Genomic DNA, 20,217 nt, shown 5'->3' on the forward strand with positions numbered 1-20,217 from the left:
TGAAGGGTGTTTTGATTGAATTCAGCGGTGTTTTAGTAGTAATCAGTGGTGTAATTGGGAGTACTCAAATTGTGTTTTTTGGAAGTGTTTCAGTGTTGTTTGGAAATGTTCAAAGGTGTTCAAAGGTGTTTTGAGTGTGTTCAAATGTTGTTTTTTTTTGAAGGTGATCAAGGGTGTTTTGAAGGTGTTCAAGGGTGTTTTGAAGGTGTTCAAATGATTATGAGAGTGCTTTGAAGGTGTTTTGAAGGTGTTCAAGGGTGTTTATGTGAGTATTCAAAGGTGTTTTGAAGGTGTACAAATGATTATGAGAGTACTTATGAAGGTGTTCAAATGATGTGCAAGAGTACTTATGAAGGTGTTCTGGGAGTATTCAGAGGTGATTTGGGGGTGTTCGAATGATGTTTTTGGAGTAATTCAGTGTTGTTTGGAAATGTATAAAGGTATTTTTTGTGAGTATTCAAATGATTTATGAGAGTGTTTTGAAGATGTTCAAAAGTAAAAGTGCGTATTTAACTTCGTAATATGTAAAATTGTGAGTAGTGAATTTAACGAAAGTGGATGTAAGCGATGTGGTGACTTTCTGATGCATGTGTCCCCTTATTAACTTTAATGAACTAAAAGGGTTAAAACGAGAAAAATTGGGGGTTATGAGTGAAAATTGTGAGGTGATGGTTGGAGTGTGAGGGTTTGGGAGGGTGGGTAAAAGGGTAGACAAGATTCAACCTGTGTGCGCGGTCATCACGTGACGTCACTACTATGTTCCCTTATTATCTTGAATGAACTAAAAGGACCGACCTGATTCAACCTGTGTGCGCGTGACGTCACTGACCGCCGAGTAAACGCTTTTTTTTAGTTCATTTTAACTTAATGAGAGGAAACTTTTAGTTCATTTGACTTAATGAGAGGAAACTTTTAGTTCATTTTAAAATAATAAGGGGAAGATGTTTAGACCTGTAGTAAGCATGCCCCCATAGGAGGAGTTCATTTGAATGCTTACCCCCAGAGGGGGGATTCCAAAAACCTTGATCCAAGGAGATGGAGAATTTCGAAAACCCCATAGGGGGGGAATCCAAAAACTTGTATTATCGAGAAATTTTGGGGTGGGAGTGAAAGTGTGAGGGGTAATCCAAAAATTTGATCCAAGGAGATGGAGAATTTCGAAAACCCATAGGGAGGATCCAAAAAACTCGATCCGAGGAGATGGAGTCTTGGTATTGTCGAGAAATTTGAGGTGGGAGTGAAAGTGGGAGGGGGATCCGAGGAAGTGGAGACTTTGATATTGAGAACCTCATAGGGGGGAGTATCCAAAACTTGTATTATCGAGAAAATTTGGGGATGGGGGGGTGAAAGGAGGGGTATCCAAAAAACTTGATCCGAGGAATTGGAGAATTTCGAAAACCCCATAGGGGGGAATCCAAAACTTGTATTATCGAGAAATTTGAGGTGGGGGGTGGGTGAAAGTGGGAGGGGTAATCCAAAAATTTGATCCAAGGTGATCATAAGAAATTCAAAACCCCCATAGGGGGGAATCCAAAACTTGTATTATCGAGAAATTTTTGGGATTGGGGGGTGAAAGTGGGAGGGGGAACCTTAAAAATTTGATCTGAGGAGATGGAGAATTTCGAAAAACCCATAGGGGGGATCCAAAAACTTGGTAATATTGAGAAATTTTGGGATGGGGGTGAAAGTGAGAGGGGGAACCTCAAAAAATTTGATCCGAGGAGATGGAGAAACCCCCATAGGGGGGAATGCAAAAACTTGGTAATATTGAGAAATTTTTTGGGGATGGGGGGTGGAAGGAGGGGCAATCCAAAAAACCTTGATCCAAGGAGATGGAGAGCACAAGAAAATGAAATTCAAAAAAAATTCGAAAAAAATCGGAAAAAAATTCGAGGCGCGGGGGCGATCCGGACGACGCTGCAGAAGGCGCAGCAGAAGGCGCGAAGGGGCGCGGGCGGGCGCGCGGGGTGGGGCGGGGCGCGCGGGGCGCGGGGCGGGCGGCGCGCGGGGCGCGGGCGCGCGGGGCGGCGGGGGGGGCGCGCGGGTGCGCGGGCGCGCGGCGCGACGGTGGGGTCGCAAGGCGGGGGGTCGTGGGGGTGGGGGTATTGGTTGGGGGGTCAAGGGTGAGGTAGTCTCGAGGGCGAGGTCATGGTCAAAACCGGAAGTAACACCTAGGTGTGAAAAGGTGACCCTCCAGCTGCTGGTCCTAGACCGGATACCTCGCTCAGTGGAAGGCCTAAACCGGAAGTTCCTCGCCCAGTGAAAGGCCCAAACCGGAAGTTCCTCCCCCAGAAGAAAAGTTGACTACTTATATATATATATATATATATATATATAAAAATAATATATATATATATATACATATATATATATATATATATATATATATATATATATATATATATATATATATATATATATATATATATATATACATACATACATATATATATATATATATATATATATATATATATATATATATATATATATATATATATATATATATATATATATATATATATATATATATATATATATCTACCGAAACAAGTGGTTTTTGAGTAAATATACTTACAACCGGAGATAGAACCCTATTTATTTAGCTAGCTTGCTTGTAAACGTTGCTGGTTGCACACGCGAGTGAGTGGGTGAGTACTTGCGTGGATGAGTGGGTTTGGGTGCGTGCATGTCATTAAAGCTGTAGTAAGAATTAAGCTAAGATATGCAAGTAAACAAGAGTTTGATTTAGAGTATGTACATATTCCTAACCCCTTTCCCTCCTCCTATCGTCATTTCTCTCCCTGCCCTCTCAAACCTCGCATAATTCATCATTACACTTTTCGCCATGTAGATCAATGATTCAGAGAACCTGTCGGTTCACTGAACCATTTATCTACAATCTTGTCAGACACAGCAACATCTTGGCATCTTGATACACGGAATTCGATGCTTGCCTAACCTATAGGCGTGACCTACATCCATCTGTAGATTTATCCAAGATATCTTGACTGATTACCTCAAACTCCTCCTGATCTTCAACCAATCTTCTCTGGATTTGCCTGAGGAAGTTACTGTGTGGTGAAACATTTCCAGAGTAAAGATACCCAAGTGTTGCATATGTGTCTAATCTATTAACTTTTCGTCACCTCGCCCCAGGAACAGATGCGCACCGTCTTGTGTGAAGGAGTTAACAAGACGTGGCTGAGGGAGCCCACCTACCAGTTCCATCTCCTTCCTTCAGACAACATTGTCCTCCTGGCTGTCAAGGTCCAGCTGGAGGGTGGAGCAGAGGACGTGCAGGTCGGTCAGCCAGTTTCTCTAAGTGATTGCAAGGGTCGATTCAGAGGTTCTGGCCCAATATGTGTGCGTCGGTGTGTGCATACATGTGTCGCTGTGTTTGTGCGTGCTGGTTGTGTGTGTGTGTGTGTGTGTGTGTATGTGTGTGTGTGTGTGTGTGTGTGTGTGTGTGTGTGTTTGTGTGTGTGTGTGTGTGTGTGTGTGTGTGTGTGTGTGTGTGTGTGTGTGTGTGTGTGTGTGTGTGTGTGTGTGTGTGTGTGTGTGTGTGTGTGTGTGTGTGTGTGTGTGTGTGTGTGTGTGTGTGTGTGTGTGTTCACTAATGTGTGGTTGCAGGGGTCGAGCTGACCCCTCATCACTTGGCTGGTCGCTACTAGATTTACTCTTTTCTGGCTTCGAGAGCCTTATCGTACCTCTACCTAAAACTATGTATTGATCCTTCTTCTACCCCTCCGCTTTCCAGGACGTTCCACGTCCTGACTATTCTAAGACTCAAGAAATACGTCCTAACATCCCTTTGAGCTCTCCTCATAGGACATTTCCCTTAGCTTCGGCACTAGTCTTGCTGCACATTTCTGCACTTTCCCGCAGATGTGGGTTCCGTACTGGTGTGTGTGTGTGTTTATGCGTAATCACCTATTTGTGGTTGCAGGGGTCGAGTCACAGCTCCTGGTTCCGCCCCGCATCTTCGTTGGTCGCTATTAGGTCCAATCTCTCTCTGCTCCATGAGCTTTATCGCATCTTTTTTTGTGTGTGTGAGAGAGAGATAATATATATAACTATATATATATATATATATATATATATATATATATATATATATATATATATATATATATATATATATATATATATATATATATATATATAATATATATATATATATATATATATATATATATATATATATATATATATATATATATATATATATATATATATATATATATATATATATATAACTATATATATATATATATATATATATATATATATATATATATATATATATATATATATATATATATGTATATATATATATATATATATATATATATATATATATATATATATATATATATATATATATATATATATATATATATATATATATATATATATATATATATATATATATATATATATATATATATATATATATATATATATATGTCGTGCCGAATAGACAGAACTTGCGATCTTGGCTTAAATAGCAACGTTCATCTTGCCATATAGGACAAGTGAAAATTTGTGTATGCAATAATTTCGCCAAAATCATTCTGAACCTAACGAAAAAAATATATTTCACTGAGTTTGTTTAGTATTAAATTATTGTAAACAAATCTAAATTATATTTAGTTGGGTTAGGCTAAAATAAATTGCACTTGTTATAATAAGGTTAGGTAAGTTTTCTAAGATTCTTCTGGTGCAAAATTAAAAAAAATTACATTAACATTAATGAAAAAATGTATCTTTAAACGTATAAGAGAAAATTTTAGAAAGGACTTAATTTTAAATGAGTTCTTGCTAATTGACCAGTTTTACATATTAGGCACGACATATATATATATATATATATATATATATATATATATATATATATATATATATATATATATATATATATATATATATATATATATATATATCTGGTTCCTGGACGACGGTACCCTAGCTGGCATAACAGAATCTCTCCTAGAGGACATCAGTAAAATTAAAGACATGGGAGAAAGCCTGGGCCTTTCTTTAAACCCCACCAAATGTGAAATAGTTTCTACCAATCAACAGATGATCCAGAATATTAGCGCCGTTTTACCAGGAGCACGAACCATTGATCCAGCCAATAGCACTCTCCTTGGTGCTCCTCTTGGGTCCAATGCCATCGATCTGATCCTAGAAAAAAAAGTCTCAGACCTCCGGACGATGGAAAGCAGGATGAAAGACATTGACACACACGATGCCTTCTACCTACTCACCAGGTGCCTGTCAATCCCAAAACTTACCTACTTTCTGAGATGCTCCCCAGCCTTCAGCAGTCCAAAACTCAAGGAATATGACTCTCTCCTGAAGACCATGGTAGAGAGTGTATTGAATCTTTCCCTTGACGAAGGACAGTGGTTGCAAGCCTCACTTCCGGTCAGGCTTGGAGGGCTAGGAATACGCAGATCCTCCCAGATTGCTCTACCAGCTTTCCTATCCTCTTCCATAGCATCAAACGAGTTGATAAGACAAATTCTTCCCGATACCCTCAGTGACTCAGCAGGAATAGAAGACCCTAGCTATGCCAGTGCCATCACCGAATGGGAGACTCATGCTGCTCCAGCACCAAACCCTAGTGCAGCACTGGCTCACAAACAGTCAAGCTGGGATGGCCCGATTGCTGAAAAGATGCTTGCCAACATGCTCAGGGCTGGAACATCAGATAGGGAGATTGCCCGTCTCCAGGCTGTGAGCGCACCTCACTCCGGGGACTTCCTCCAAACAGTCCCCATATCGGCAATGGGAACGCGACTCGACCCTAAGACCCTCCGTATTGCAATGGCTCTGCGCCTTGCTGCCCCAATTCACACAGAATATACGTGTATTTGCGGCGAAGTGCAAGCAGACCAATACGGTCTACATGGTCTTAACTGTTCCAAAACCAAGGGCTGGCATGCAAGACACAATGAGGTCAACGACATCATTAAGAGAACCCTTGCTACAGCTGGATGCCCTGCCGAGAGGGAGCCCCGATCACTAGTAGCCAACAATACCCACAACCCAGCAAACCGCCCCGACGGGATCACCATCTATCCTTGGAAGAATGGCAAGCTCTTAGCATGGGACTATACCTGTGTGTCCACACTGGCTGACACCTATATCCATCACAGTGTTGGGCGACAGGGAGGAGCTGCTGACCACAGGGAGGAGTACAAGACCAGCAAGTACAGGGACATTAGCCAACAGTATCAGTTTGTCCCAGTGGGATCAGAGACCTTGGGATCATGGGAAAAAAATGCCACACGTTTCCTTAAAGAATTGGGTTCCAGACTCATCGACACCACCAGGGACCCAAGGGCAGCCACTTTCATGTTCCAGCGCCTCAGCGTAGCCATCCAGAGGGGAAATGCTTGCTGCATACTTGGCTCGCGTCCAGCCTCGGAGGAGCTGGAGGAAATTCATGATCTTTGATACATTGTGCCATTGTATTCATGTTCATGTTTTTTTCTGTAAATGTATTCTGTAAATGTATTCTGTTTATTAATAAATGTTCACATAGAGCATAATATATATAGGGGGTGGTAGGAGAAGAAAATATTCAAACAGCTCCGGGGAGAACCTTGAGTTTTTCCTGAGGAACGTTTATTGTCTTCTCTGAGGATGAGGGTCCCCATTCCAGCTATAGAGGTGGTACTTCCCTATATTTCATATATATATATATATATATATATATATATATATATATATATATATATATATATATATATATATATATATATATATATATATATATATATATATATATATATATATATATATATATATATATATATATATATATATATATATATATATATATATATATATATATATATATATATATATATATATATATATATATATATATATATATATAGGTTGGTAGACAGCAACCACCCAGGGAGGTACTACCGTCCTGCCAAGTGAGTGTAAAACGAAAGCCTGTGATTGTTATACATGATGGTAGGATTGCTGATGTCTTTTGCCTGTCTCATAAATATGCAAGATTACAGGTATGTCTTGCTACTTCTACTTACACTTAGGTCACACTACACATACATGTACACATTTATTTATACACACTCATCTGAGTTTTCTTTGATTTTATCTTAATAGTTTTTGGTCTTATTACTTTTCCTTTTATATCCATGGGGAAGTGGAATAAGAATCTTTCCTCCGTAAGCCATGCGTGTTGTAAAAGTCAACTAAAATGCCGGGAACAATGGGCTAGTAACCCCTTTTCCTGTATCGATTACTAAAAAGAATAAGAAGAAGAAAATTGTCAAAGTGGGAAGTCTGAATGTGCGTGGATGTTGTGCAGATGATAAGAAAGAGATGATTGTGGATGTTATGAATGAGAAGAAGCTGGATGTCCTGGCTTTAAGTGAAACAAAGCTGAAGGGGGTGGGAGAGTTTCAGTGGAGAGGAATAAATGGGATTAGGTCAGGGGTTTCAAATAGAGTTAGAGCTAAAGAAGGAGTAGCAATAATGTTGAAGGATAAGCTATGGGAGGAAAAGAGGGACTATAAATGTATTAATTCAAGGATTATGTGGAGTAAAATAAAGATTGGATGTGAAAAGTGGGTTATAATAAGCGTGTATGCACCTGGAGAAGAGAGAAGTGTAGAGGAGAGAGAGAGATTTTGGGAAATGTTGAGTGAATGCGTGGGGAGTTTTGAATCAAGTGTGAGAGTAATGGTGGTTGGGGATTCCAATGCTAAAGTGGGAAAAAAATGTTATGGAGGGAGTAGTAGGTAAATTTGTGGTGCCAGGGGTAAATGTAAATGGGGAGCCTTTAATTGAGCTATGTGTAGAAAGAGATTTGGTAATAAGTAATACATATTTTATGAAAAAGAGGTTAAATAAATATACAAGGTATGATGTAGCACGTAATGAAAGTAGTTAATTAGATTATGTATTGGTGGATAAAAGGTTGATGGGTAGGCTCCAGGATGTACATGTTTATAGAGGGGCAACTGATATATCGGATCATTATTTAGTTGTAGCTACAGTTAGAGTAAGAGGTAGATGGGAAAAGAGGAAGGTGGCAACAACAAGTAAGAGGGAGGTGAAAGTGTATAAACTAAGGGAGGAGGAAGTTCGGGTGAGATATAAGCGACTATTGGCAGAAAGGTGGGCTAGTGCAAAGATGAGTAGTGGGGGGGGTTGAAGAGGGTTGGAATAGTTTTAAAAATGCAGTATTAGAATGTGGGGCAGAAGTTTGTGGTTATAAGAGGGTGGGGGCAGGAGGAAAGAGAAGTGATTGGTGGAATGACGAAGTAAAGGGTGTGATAAAAGAGAAAAAGGTAGCTTATGAGAGGTTTTTACAAAGCAGAAGTGTTATAAGAAGAGCAGAGTATATGGAGAGTAAAAGAAAGGTAAAGAGAGTGGTGAGAGAGTGCAAAAGGAGAGCAGATGATAGAGTGGGAGAGGCACTGTCAAGAAATTTTAATGAAAATAAGAAAAAATTTTGGAGTGAGTTAAACAAGTTAAGAAAGCCTAGGGAAAGTATGGATTTGTCAGTTAAAAACAGGGTAGGGGAGTTAGTAGATGGGGAGATGGAGGTATTAGGTAGATGGCGAGAATATTTTGAGGAACTTTTAAATGTTAAGGAAGAAACAGAGGCAGTAATTTCATGCACTGGTCAGGGAGGTATACCATCTTTTAGGAGTGAAGAAGAGCAGAATGTAAGTGTGGGGGAGGTACGTGAGGCATTACTTAAAATGAAAGGGGGTAAAGCAGCTGGAACTGATGGGATCATGACAGAAATGTTAAAAGCAGGGGGGGATATAGTGTTGGAGTGGTTGGTACTTTTGTTTAATAAATGTATGAAAGAGGGGAAGGTACCTAGGGATTGGCGGAGAGCATGTATAGTCCCTTTATATAAAGGGAAAGGGGACAAAAGAGACTAAAAATTACAGAGGAATAAGTTTACTGAGTATACCAGGAAAAGTGTACGGTAGGGTTATAATTGAAAGAATTAGAGGTAAGACAGAATGTAGGATTGCGGATGAGCAAGGTTTCAGAGTGGGTAGGGGATGTGTAGATCAAGTGTTTACATTGAAGCATATATGTGAACAGTATTTAGATAAAGGCAGAGAAGTTTTTATTGCATTTATGGATTTAGAAAAGGCATATGATAGAGTGGATAGAGAAGCAATGTGGCAGATGTTGCAAGTATATGGAATAGGTGGTAAGTTATTAAATGCTGTAAAGAGTTTTTATGAGGATAGTGAGGCTCAGGTTAGGATGTGTAGAAGAGAGGGAGACTACTTCCCGGTAAAAGTAGGTCTTAGACAGGGATGTGTAATGTCACCATGGTTGTTTAATATATTTATAGATGGGGTTGTAAAGGAAGTAAATGCTAGGGTATTCGGGAGAGGGGTGGGATTAAATTTTGGGGAATCAAATTCAAAATGGGAATTGACACAGTTACTTTTTGCTGATGATACTGTGCTTATGGGAGATTCTAAAGAAAAATTGCAAAGGTTAGTGGATGAGTTTGGGAATGTGTGTAAAGGTAGAAAGTTGAAAGTGAACATAGAAAAGAGTAAGGTGATGAGGGTGTCAAATGATTTAGATAAAGAAAAATTGGATATCAAATTGGGGAGGAGGAGTATGGAAGAAGTGAATGTTTTCAGATACTTGGGAGTTGACGTGTCGGCGGATGGATTCATGAAGGATGAGGTTAATCATAGAATTGATGCGGGAAAAAAGGTGAGTGGTGCGTTGAGGTATATGTGGAGTCAAAAAACGTTATCTATGGAGGCAAAGAAGGGAATGTATGAAAGTAAGTAGTACCAACACTCTTATATGGGTGTGAAGCTTGGGTGGTAAATGCAGCAGCGAGGAGACGGTTGGAGGCAGTGGAGATGTCCTGTTTAAGGGCAATGTGTGGTGTAAATATTATGCAGAAAATTCGGAGTGTGGAAATTAGGAAAGGTGTGGAGTTAATAAAAGTATTAGTCAGAGGACAGAAGAGGGGTTGTTGAGGTGGTTTGGTCATTTAGAGAGAATGGATCAAAGTAGAATGACATGGAAAGCATATAAATCTATAGGGGAAGGAAGGCGGGGTAGGGGTCGTCCTCGGAAGGGTTGGAGAGAGGGGGTAAAGGAGGTTTTGTGGGCAAGGGGCTTGGACTTCCAGCAAGCGTGCGTGAGCGTGTTAGACATGAGTGAATGGAGACGAATGGTACTTGGGACCTGACGATCTGTTGGAGTGTGAGCAGGGTAATATTTAGTGAAGGGATTCAGGGAAACCGGTTATTTTCATATAGTCGGACTTGAGTCCTGGAAATGGGAAGTACAATCCCTGCACTTTAAAGGAGGGGTTTGGGATATTGGCAGTTTGGAGGGATATGTTGTGTATCTTTATATGTGTATGCTTCTAAACTGTTGTATTCTGAGCACCTCTGCAAAAACAGTGATAATGTGCGAGTGTGGTGAAAGTGTTGAATGATGATGAAAGTATTTTCTTTTTGGGGATTTTCTTTCTTTTTTTTTTTGGGTCACCCTGCCTCGGTGGGAGACGGCCGACTTGTTAAAAAAAAAATAAAATAAAAATATATATATATATATATATATATATATATATATATATATATATATATATATATATATATATATATATATATATATATATATATATTATATATATATATATATATATATATATATATATATGTATATATATATACTATATATATATATATATATATGTATATATATATATATATATATATATATATATAATATATATATATATATATATATATATATATATATATATATATATATATGTATGTATATATATATATATTCGCTATATTCAGACTGAGCTTTGCGGATTTATTACATACATAAATCTTCACTCTTCTTTCTCGGTAAATGATGGTTGTCCTTCAAGTACAGGTCGTTCCTTTAAAGTTCTTCAAGTACAGTACTATTCATCACTTTGTCATCATAAGACTCTAAAACAAATAGCATTTATGACTGATGTACAGGTTGTGTGCATGAATGAAGAGTGAGTCTTCGAATAACATACTTGTGACGTCCATGATCAGGAATGTTGGGAATGTTTTCATGTTACAGGACCGGAATGTAGGGAATGTTGTGGCGTCAACGACTTTCAAGTTTTCCCCTCCTAAGGCAAAATCATTTATCATGAAAGTGAAATTGCAAATACGTTTTGAAGGCAGTCGAGGTTTGATTTATTAACGTAACATAAGCCTAATAAATAAGAAATTTTAACTTCAAGTAACCAGATTAAAAAAATGGCCACCAGAGGTCTGGTAATGCCGTAGCTGCACAACTCTAGGAAGCACTCAAATTTACACGTGTATCACACATGGTGAAAGAAGTGGCTGGAGGTGAGAAATGTTTACTAGAGAGTAGACTGGAAGATGTAGGAAAGTTTGTGGATGCGGTGACCTGGCTAGATATTTGTTTTGGTTCCACTAGTAAGGAGAATGATCAGGTGGTCTTTATTAGATTCGCTTTGTATTACAAGATTAAATAAAAAAGCGAGTCATTAGGCTTTGTTAAAACTGTTTTATAATTATGCTTGTTTCATTCAGTTAGCTAAATTACCTGTTTACAGACACCAGACTTCCCTGAATCAAAAACAGAACGTTTTGTGTTAGCTAATTAGCGAAGACGTGCCAGTGACTGCTATTGTTCTCGTTGTATTGTGACGTTAATCAACTTAAATGATAAAGTAGAGCTAAATAGCAATATTGACAAGAAATTACAAATTTATCTTACTTGCTGTAATGACTTATTTTCTTTATTTCATTGAAAAAACTTCAACATACCATTTTTTTTTTTTTTGCCAACAATATGAACTTCTTAAGTAACATCTTCATAATGATTTTACATTTGAAAACTTCAATCATCCATCGTTTTCGGTCTTATTAATTATTTTATTGTTGGTTTCCGGAGACAAATAACTTTAAATAATTTCAGCTTGAGATACGCAAAGAGGACGCAAATTCGGCGGTGCTCGCAAGCGCTGAGGGCCGCGGCGCTAACCTCTCCTTCAAGAACCCGGTCCACCTCAGGGAGTCCGTTACCTACGTCTTCACCCTTCAGGTCTCCGACCCAGTAACGGCGCTGTACGGAAGCAAGTTTTCACAGAAGGTCTATGAAATTGAGGGCTTCCAGATCTCCCTCAGTCCGGGAGTCTTCATCCAGGCTGTGGTATTCTTCTGATGAACTAGAAAAATACATCAAAGTTCTATAGAGCTTCGTTCTCCAGTGAATGCCTTAGTGACAGCTTAATAGTCAGAGACTGTGCTGAGCAATGAGCAAATTGTATGCAATTTAACATATACAAGCAAACAACAATCCCAAAATTGAGCAGCTCATATTTATTCTTATATGATTTTTTATTTACGAAGAAAAGATACATAATTTTTTCATTTACCAATGTGCTCATGTGGAATATCCAAAAAGATTTGAACATATTTTCCTATTGATGGAATGCACATATTTAAATGTAAAATAAGTTAGTAATTGGTTATTGAGAGCTCCAAAAACCTGATAACATACGTATCTTAGACTTGTAGTCCACATCACAATCCGGAAATCACAATACACATGATCCTCCGAAACACGATTTAGAAAGATTTTCTAAAATGCTTGCTACAATAAATTAAGCTCAAAGAGGGCTTTAAAAACGCCACAGTAACACGAGTTTTAGCTGTACCTCTAATAAATTGAGTGTTGTCACAAGCTCTGCCCGAAAAAAATAAAGGAAACGTGAGGTTGGTTTTGCTCCGCGAACATTTTTTCGAAATAAAAAATATAATTTTTGGCGTTATTTTAGCTGTAACCGAGGACCAAATTTTACCAGATCAAAATATTTAATACAAATCTCTCTTAGGCATTAATGTATACAAAATAGCAACGAATCTGGCTCCCCTTGAGCAAAGTTTTGATCGAGCCTTCACCATTTCATGCAGTGAATAGCACGTACGGGTTTAACACTTTATATTTGTTACTTGGTGTACTGACATCACAGAGGTCCAGAGGGAGCATCGACACCATGCCCAGCCCTCCTAGGGCAGGGTAGGTGCCTGAGCCAGAGCTTTCAGCTCACAAGACTGTCATTCCCATTAGCCCCCTTGGGGCGGGGATGGCAGACCAGAGAGGCCTAGCTTCTCCCTACGAGCCCCGTGATGGCGGGGAATGTGGCTAGGCCTGGGGACAGTTGGTCCCGGAGATGAGGAGTACGATCAACACCATGCCCAGCCCTTCTAGGGTAGGGTTGGTGCCTGAGCCCGAGCTTGTAGCTCTCAAGATGAGGAGGTACTTTTGCCTCCTCCCATGGAAGACTTAGGTCTCAGACACTCCCTAAAGAGGGAACCAAGGCCGGGTCACCACTTGGAAAAGGCCCGGGCCGGGAGAATACCGGCGAATCTTTAACAATATTTGTTACGCTTTTTTTACTGCGTAACATGAAAAGTCCTGCTGCTAAAGAATAAATGACCTGCCTGTCTTGGGGCATTTATATTATTTAAAATTGAAAAAACCACTCTAGGGCCAGCATGTACCTTCATACAAATTATGAAGCATAAATTTAAATAGTCAATGTATTATAAGGACACAAAAACTCACCAATTCAAAAATATAATATATTAATAGTAACGTATATACAACCTACCATCTACTCTACTACAACATCACCTTTCCTCCAGTTCACATTAGCTCACTAGCACACTGCTACTAGTGAGTAAAACAAAGTATATAAACATTTATAAATAGGGAGGCTACGTAACACCCCTCCACCTTTTGCCGGTCTGTCTACCAGCAGGCAAAAACACCAGACGAGTAGTCTTCCAAAACTTAAACAGGCCTCTGAACACTAAGGCCTTATAGGTAAACATGAGAGCACTTAAACACAAATAAAATAACCTATGGTATATACTTACAAAACAAAACAAAGCTATGAATACTTCTCGCAGCTGCCGCCCTCCATGTACTGCCTCACAAACACCTCATCTACTCCTGTCTCCTGGTCACTCTGCCTGACCAGGAACAATACGCGTCCGGTTTCAATACAAATCACGGAAAACTGTGGAGCATTTTTTAAACAATCATTTTACTGCAGCACGCTGCATAATAATATCAACATCTTCTTAAATGTGTGTAATGACGTTTATGGTAAGTATTATTAGGCACTTAATCCATGTGATGATGCCAAGTAAATAAACTTTGCAATATATTAGAGCCTTACTTACCAAGTTTAAGAAATTTAAGTTCTATGGTCTTTGTGTATGTGATTGTATGGAAAGATAGATAGATTGATAGATAGATAGAGAGAGAGAGGGGGAGAGAGAGAGAGAGGGAGAGAGAGAGAGAGAGAGGGAGAGAGAGAGAGAGAGAGAGAGAGAGAGAGAGAGAGAGAGAGAGACAGACAGACAGACAGACAGACAGAGAGAGAGAGAGAGAGAGAGAGAGAGAGAGAGAGAGAGAGAGAGAGAGAGAGAGAGAGAGAGAGAGAGAGAGAGAGAGAGAGAGAGAGAGAGAGAGAGAGAGAGAGAGAGAGAGAGAGAGAGAGAGAGAGAGAGAGAGAGAGAGAGAGAGAGAGAGAGAGAGAGAGAGAGAGAGAGAGAGAGAGAGAGAAACTGACTTATCATTCTACCAAAACCCTTGTTATTAAACATTTTGTCTTTCTTGCGGGGACTATTTGCCTAAAAACATTTTCTTAATACAACGAATTAAGCATTGACTTTTTACGAAGTGGGATGATATTTTTTTTCTGTTTAATAATGAAGGTCTCGAAACTTACCAAATAGGCTTTAAAACTGAAATTTACCCGTTCAGAAAATTTCCTTTCATTGAAATCTGAAAGTTCTTCGAGGCATTTCGCAAATAAAAAACCAGACAACTTCAAAATGCATTTGTGTGCGAGAGGAGCTCTTGATCTAGGGAATTGGATCTGTGCTCCAGTTCCCTGAATTAAACCTGAATACCTTCCATCCCCCCACAGGCACTGTATAATCCTCCGGGTTTAGCGCTTCTCACCTGATTATAATAATAATATTTTGTGACCGCGAGCGTGCTTGTGTGCGAGCGTGCCTGTGTGTGCGAGCGTGCTTGTGTGCGCGAGCGTACCTGTGTGTGCGAGCGTGCTTGTGTATGCGAGCGTGCTTATGTGCGCGAGCGTGATTGTGTGCGCGAGCGTGCTTGTGTGCGGGAGCGTGCCTGTGTGTGGGAGCGTGCTTGTGTGCGGGAGCTTGCTTGTGTGCGGGAGCGTGCTTGTGTGTGCGAGCGTGCTTGTGTGCGCGATCGTGCTTATGTGCGCGAGCGTGCTTGTGTGCGCGAGCGTGCTTGCTTGTGCGCGGAGGCGTGGCTGTGTGTGCGGAGCGCTTATGCGCGAGCGTGTGTGTGCGGAGCGTGCGCGGGAGTGCGGGAGCGTGGCTGTGTAAAGAGGGCGTGCGTGTGCGGGAGCGTGCCCAGGTGTGCGAGTGTGCTTGTGTGCGGGAGCGTGGCTGTGTGTGCGAGCGTGCTTGTGTGCGAGAGCTTTCAGTGTGCGATCGTGCTTGTGCGCGGGAGCGTGCCTTCAAAAAGGAGCGTGCTTGTGTGCGGGAGCGTGCCTGTGTGTGCGAGCGTGCCTGTGTGTGCGAGCGTGCATGTGTGCGGGAGCGTGCCTGTGTGTGCGAGCGTGCTTGTGTGCGGGAGCGTGCCTGTGTGTGCGAGCGTGCTTGTGTGCGGGAGCGTGCCTGTGTGTGCGAGCGTGCTTGTGTGCGGGAGCGTGCTTGTGTGCGGGAGCGTGCTTGTGTGTGCGAGCGTGCTTGTGTGCGCGATCATGCTTGTGTGCGCGAGCGTGCTTGTGTGCGCGAGCGTGCTTGTGTGTGCGAGCGTGCTTGTGTGCGCGATCATGCTTGTGTGCGCGAGCGTGCTTGTGTGCGCGAGCGTGCTTGTGTGCGGGAGCGTGGCTGTGTGTGCGAGCGTGCTTGTGTGCGGGAGCGTGGCTGTGTGTGCGAGCGTGCTTGTGTGCGGGAGCGTGCCTGTGTGCGAGCGTGCTTGTGTGCAGGAGCGTGCCTGGGTGTGCGAGCGTGCTTGTGTGCGGGAGCGTGCTTGTGTGCGGGAGCGTGCCTGTGTGTGCGAGCGTGCTTGTGTGCGGGAGCGTGCTTGTGTGCGGGAGCGAGCTTGTGTGCGGGAGCGTGCCTGTGTGTGCGAGCGTGCTTGAGAGCGTGCTTGTGTGTACGAGCGTGCTTGTGTGCGGGAGCGTGCTTGTGTGCGAGAGCGTGCCTGTGTGTGCGAGCGTGCATGTGTGCGGGAGCGTGCCCTGTGTGAGTTGTGCTTGTGACGGAGCGTGCCTGTGTGCGAGCGTGTTTGTGCGGGAGCGTGCCTGTGTGTGCGAGCGTGCTTGTGCGCGGGAGCGTGCTTGTGTGCGGGAGCGTGCTTGTGTGTGCGAGCGTGCTTGTGTGCGCGAGCGTGCTTGTGTGCGGGAGCGTGGCTGTGTGTGCGAGCGTGCTTGTGTGCAAAAGAGCGCACAGTGTGGAGCGTGCTGCAGTGGAGCGTGCTTGTGTGCTGGGAGCGGCTGTGTGCGAGCGTGCTTGTGTGCAAAGAGCGTGCCTGTGTGCGGGAGTGCGGGTGCTGCACGTGTGCGAGCGTGCTTGTGTGCGCGAGCGTGCCTGTGTGTGGGAGCGTGCTTGTGTGCGGGAGCGTGCTTGTGTGCGGGAGCGTGCGTGCTTGTGTGCGCGAGCGTGCTTGTGTGCACGAGCTGCGTTTGTGTGCGGGGAGCGAGCCAGGTGCGGAGGTGGCTGTGTGCGCGAGCGTGCTTGTGTGCGCGAGCGTGCTTGTGTGCGCGAGCGTGCTTGTGTGCGGGAGCGTGCTTGTGTGCTGGAGCGTGGCTGTGTGTGCGAGCGTGCTTGTGTGCGCGAGCGTGCCTGTGTGCGGGAGTGTGCTTGTGTGCGGGAGCCTGGCTGTGTGTGCAAGCGTGCTTGTGTGCGCGAGCGTGCCTGTGCGCGGGAGCGTGCTTGTGTGCGGGAGCGTGCTTGTGTGCGCGAGCGTGCTTGTGTGCACGAGCGTGCTTGTGTGCGGGAGCGAGCTTGTGTGCCGGAGCGTGGCTGTGTGCGCGAGCGTGCTTGTGTGCGGGAGCGTGCTTGTGTGCGGGAGCGTGCTTGTGTGTGCGAGTCACCTTTGTGTGGTTTCATGGGTCGAGTCACAGTTCCTCTTTGTGTGTAAGAGATAGACAGATAGATACATATATATATATATATATATATATATATATATAGAGAGAGAGAGAGAGAGAGAGAGAGAGAGAGAGAGAGAGAGAGAGAGAGAGAGAGAGAGAGAGAGAGAGAGAGAGAGAGAGAGAGAGAGAGAGAGAGAGAGTGAGAGAGAGAGAGAGAGAGAGAGAGAGAGAGAGAGAGAGAGAGAGAGAGAGAGAGAGAGAACGTGACACTGGTCTGTATGGGATGAAGAAGACTCAGTCTTGGCTTCTGGTCCCACCTTCTCGTTGATGAACCATATCCATGAACCTTATCAGACCTACTCTAGAACTGTGCACGAATCAGCTTTTTTTCACTTCTCTTTTTCCTGCAGACAAACAGAAAATCCGAATGCACCTCAAGACTCATACGAATTTCTAGTTTCCATGTTCCATTGTATAGGTCCTCACACTTCCATCAGTCTCTCCGTCCTCCAGATGCATTTCTCTGAGATCGTCTACATTGTTAACATGCCAGATTCAGTTTCTTTAATTCATTCTTGTAGTGGATACACCTCAGCTCTGAAATTAGTCTGCCTGCCAAACTTTTAGCCTTTTCTAGCTTCTAAATCTTTAATCAGGGGAGTGCATTCATGGTGGTAAAGGGCTCTTGATCCAAGGAATTAAGAGTTACCCTCTTCCATAGTTGCAACCATTTGTCTCATATCTTATTGAGCACTATGATCCCTTGCTCTTCCCCATGGTTAATAATAATAATATAATAACAATAATAATAATAAATAACTATTTATTATTATTATTATTATTATTATTATTATTATTATTATTATTATTATTGTTATTATTATTATTATTATTATTATTATTATTATTATTATTGTTATTATTATTATTATTATTATTATTATTATTATTATTATTATTATTATTATTATGATACATTTTATTATACATTTTGAGTGGAGCATTCAGCGCAAGGAGTGGTGAATACTCGATCCTCTGTTCTCTACTACTGAAACCGACATGCAAGAGACGAAACTTTTAAGTGATAAGAAAAACTCTCCAAAAACAGCAAGCAGTGGAAAGAACCAGATTTAATAATGAGCGTAACACTTGCATGGCTAACTTGAACCATTCTGTGTTGGTTCCTAGTTGATTCATTGCTTTGTATTGATTCCTGGTTTGATTCGCACACTGTGTTACTTCCTGACTGGTTGACTTCTTGCTTCGTGTTGCTTCCTGATGAGCTGACATATTGTACAAACACTCAGAACCTTCGTATCGTGTGTGCATTGTTGTAGTAATTGAAGGCGTGGTATCCACCCACATCCGCTTATTGTTTGTTGTACTGAGCCAAACTTGCATGTTATTTCATTGCTGTAACTTCAGGATACTTGTATTTTTCTCTACATTTCCGTATTTCCTATTATGGAAGAAATCACAACAGAGCGCGTGATGGTAAATATGAGAAAAATACCACAGTGAAAATAGGAAATAAAACCTGAGCGCTTTTATGTGCTTGCACATATATTTGTACAAGCACATGATGAGCTCAGGTTTTTTTTTCCAATTTTCACTGTGGTATTTTTTCCTTCCCAATTATATTTGTGGTGAGCTAAACCCGTATAGGTCATTCAGCTCAAGCAGTGGAAGAGGTTTCCTTCTTTTAATGTAGTATTTATTTTATTTTGTGTTACTTGGAACGTAACTCGCCAGGAAAAAATGAGAATCTTTTCAGGATTTAGATAATTAGCTTAGCGATTCATGTGATCGTTAGGATGGAAAAATAAGGAAAATCTTTGAAATAAAAATAAAAAGTGGGATTGGTAGATGTGTGTGTGCGTGCGTGCGTGTGTGTGTATGTGTGTGTATGTGTGTGTGTGTGTGTGTGTGTGTGTGTGTGTGTGTGTGTGTGTGTGTGTGTGTGTGTGTGTGTATATGTGTGTGTGTGTGTGTGTGTGTGTGTGTGTGTGTGTGTGTGTGTGTGTGTGTGTGTTTGTGTGTTTGTGTGTGTGTTTGTGTGTGTGTGTGTGTGTGTGTGTACTCAGCTGTACTCGCCTAGTTGTGGTTGCAGGGGTCGAATAATAGCTCGTGGCCCCGCCTCTTCGCTGGTCGCTACTAAGTCCACTCTCTCCCTTTTCCATGAGCTTTATCGAACTTCTTATTAAAGTTATGTATGACTCCTGCCTCCACTATATCCCTGTGACTCATCTGAATTTTAAACTTCCTGTTGTGACCCCTTGTTGTCGTGTCTCATCTATGAAACATTCTGTCGCTTTCCACCTTATCAGTTCCTCTTAGTATTGTATTTGTCGTTATCATGCCACCCCCCCTTTCCCCATATCCCTCCAGTCCTTCAGAGTCGTCAGGTTGATTTCCCTTAACTTCTCCTCGTAAGATATATCCCTTAGCTCCGTGACTAGTCTTGTAGCAAAATTTGCACTTCAGAGTCTTGAATGCTTCCTTAGTCAGGTGTCGAAACGCTGTTCTTAGGTTTTCTAGGTGCCCATGTGTGCAGTATTCATTTGGTTGATGTGCGCCTCATGAGATGTGCTCGGTATTATACTCACCTTTAAGATTCTTTTCCTTGCGTGTGGTTTGCAGTCTTTGGCCTCCCTAGCCTGTACTCTGTCTGCGATCTTCTTTTACCTTCCCCAATATTCATGACTTTACACTTAGTGGGGTTAAACTCCAGGAGCTATTTGTTGGACCAGGCATGCAGCCTGTCCAGATCCCTTTGTAGTCCTAACTGTTTCTCATCTACTTGAATTCTCCTCATTAGCTTTACATCGTCTGCTTACAGGGACACCTCTGAATCTGTCCCATCCGTCATGTCTTTCACATATACCAGAAACAGCATCGGGGTTATTTGTGGAACCCTGCTCGTCGCAAGTTCCCATGCTGACACCTCATCACGTATCATCACTCGTTGTTCCCTTCCTGTCAGGTATTCTCTGATCCATTGCAGTGCCTTTCCTGTTTATCCCACCCTTCTA

The 20,217-nt window shown here is 41.9% G+C and overlaps 1 protein-coding gene across 7 annotated transcripts in view; it reads left to right on the forward strand.

Moving 5' to 3' along the window:
- Nucleotides 1-14,260, forward strand: part of LOC128688952 (BTB/POZ domain-containing protein 6) — a 189,176-nt gene extending 174,916 nt beyond the window's left edge. For 6 of the 7 annotated variants that reach the window (XM_053777020.2, XM_053777018.1, XM_053777021.2 and 3 more), the window contains 2 exons: nt 3,160-3,303; nt 12,001-14,260. In XM_053777020.2, the coding sequence (XP_053632995.1) occupies nt 3,160-3,303; nt 12,001-12,246 (390 nt within the window). In that variant the 3' untranslated portion in view covers nt 12,247-14,260. The remainder of the gene's footprint in view (nt 1-3,159; nt 3,304-12,000) is intronic. The other variant, XM_070085375.1, reaches the window with a different exon arrangement.
- The last annotated feature ends 5,957 nt before the right edge of the window (nt 14,261-20,217 follow it).

The sequence above is a fragment of the Cherax quadricarinatus genome, chromosome 16 (assembly GCF_038502225.1).
Source record: "Cherax quadricarinatus isolate ZL_2023a chromosome 16, ASM3850222v1, whole genome shotgun sequence".
NCBI classification, from domain to species: domain Eukaryota; kingdom Metazoa; phylum Arthropoda; class Malacostraca; order Decapoda; family Parastacidae; genus Cherax; species Cherax quadricarinatus.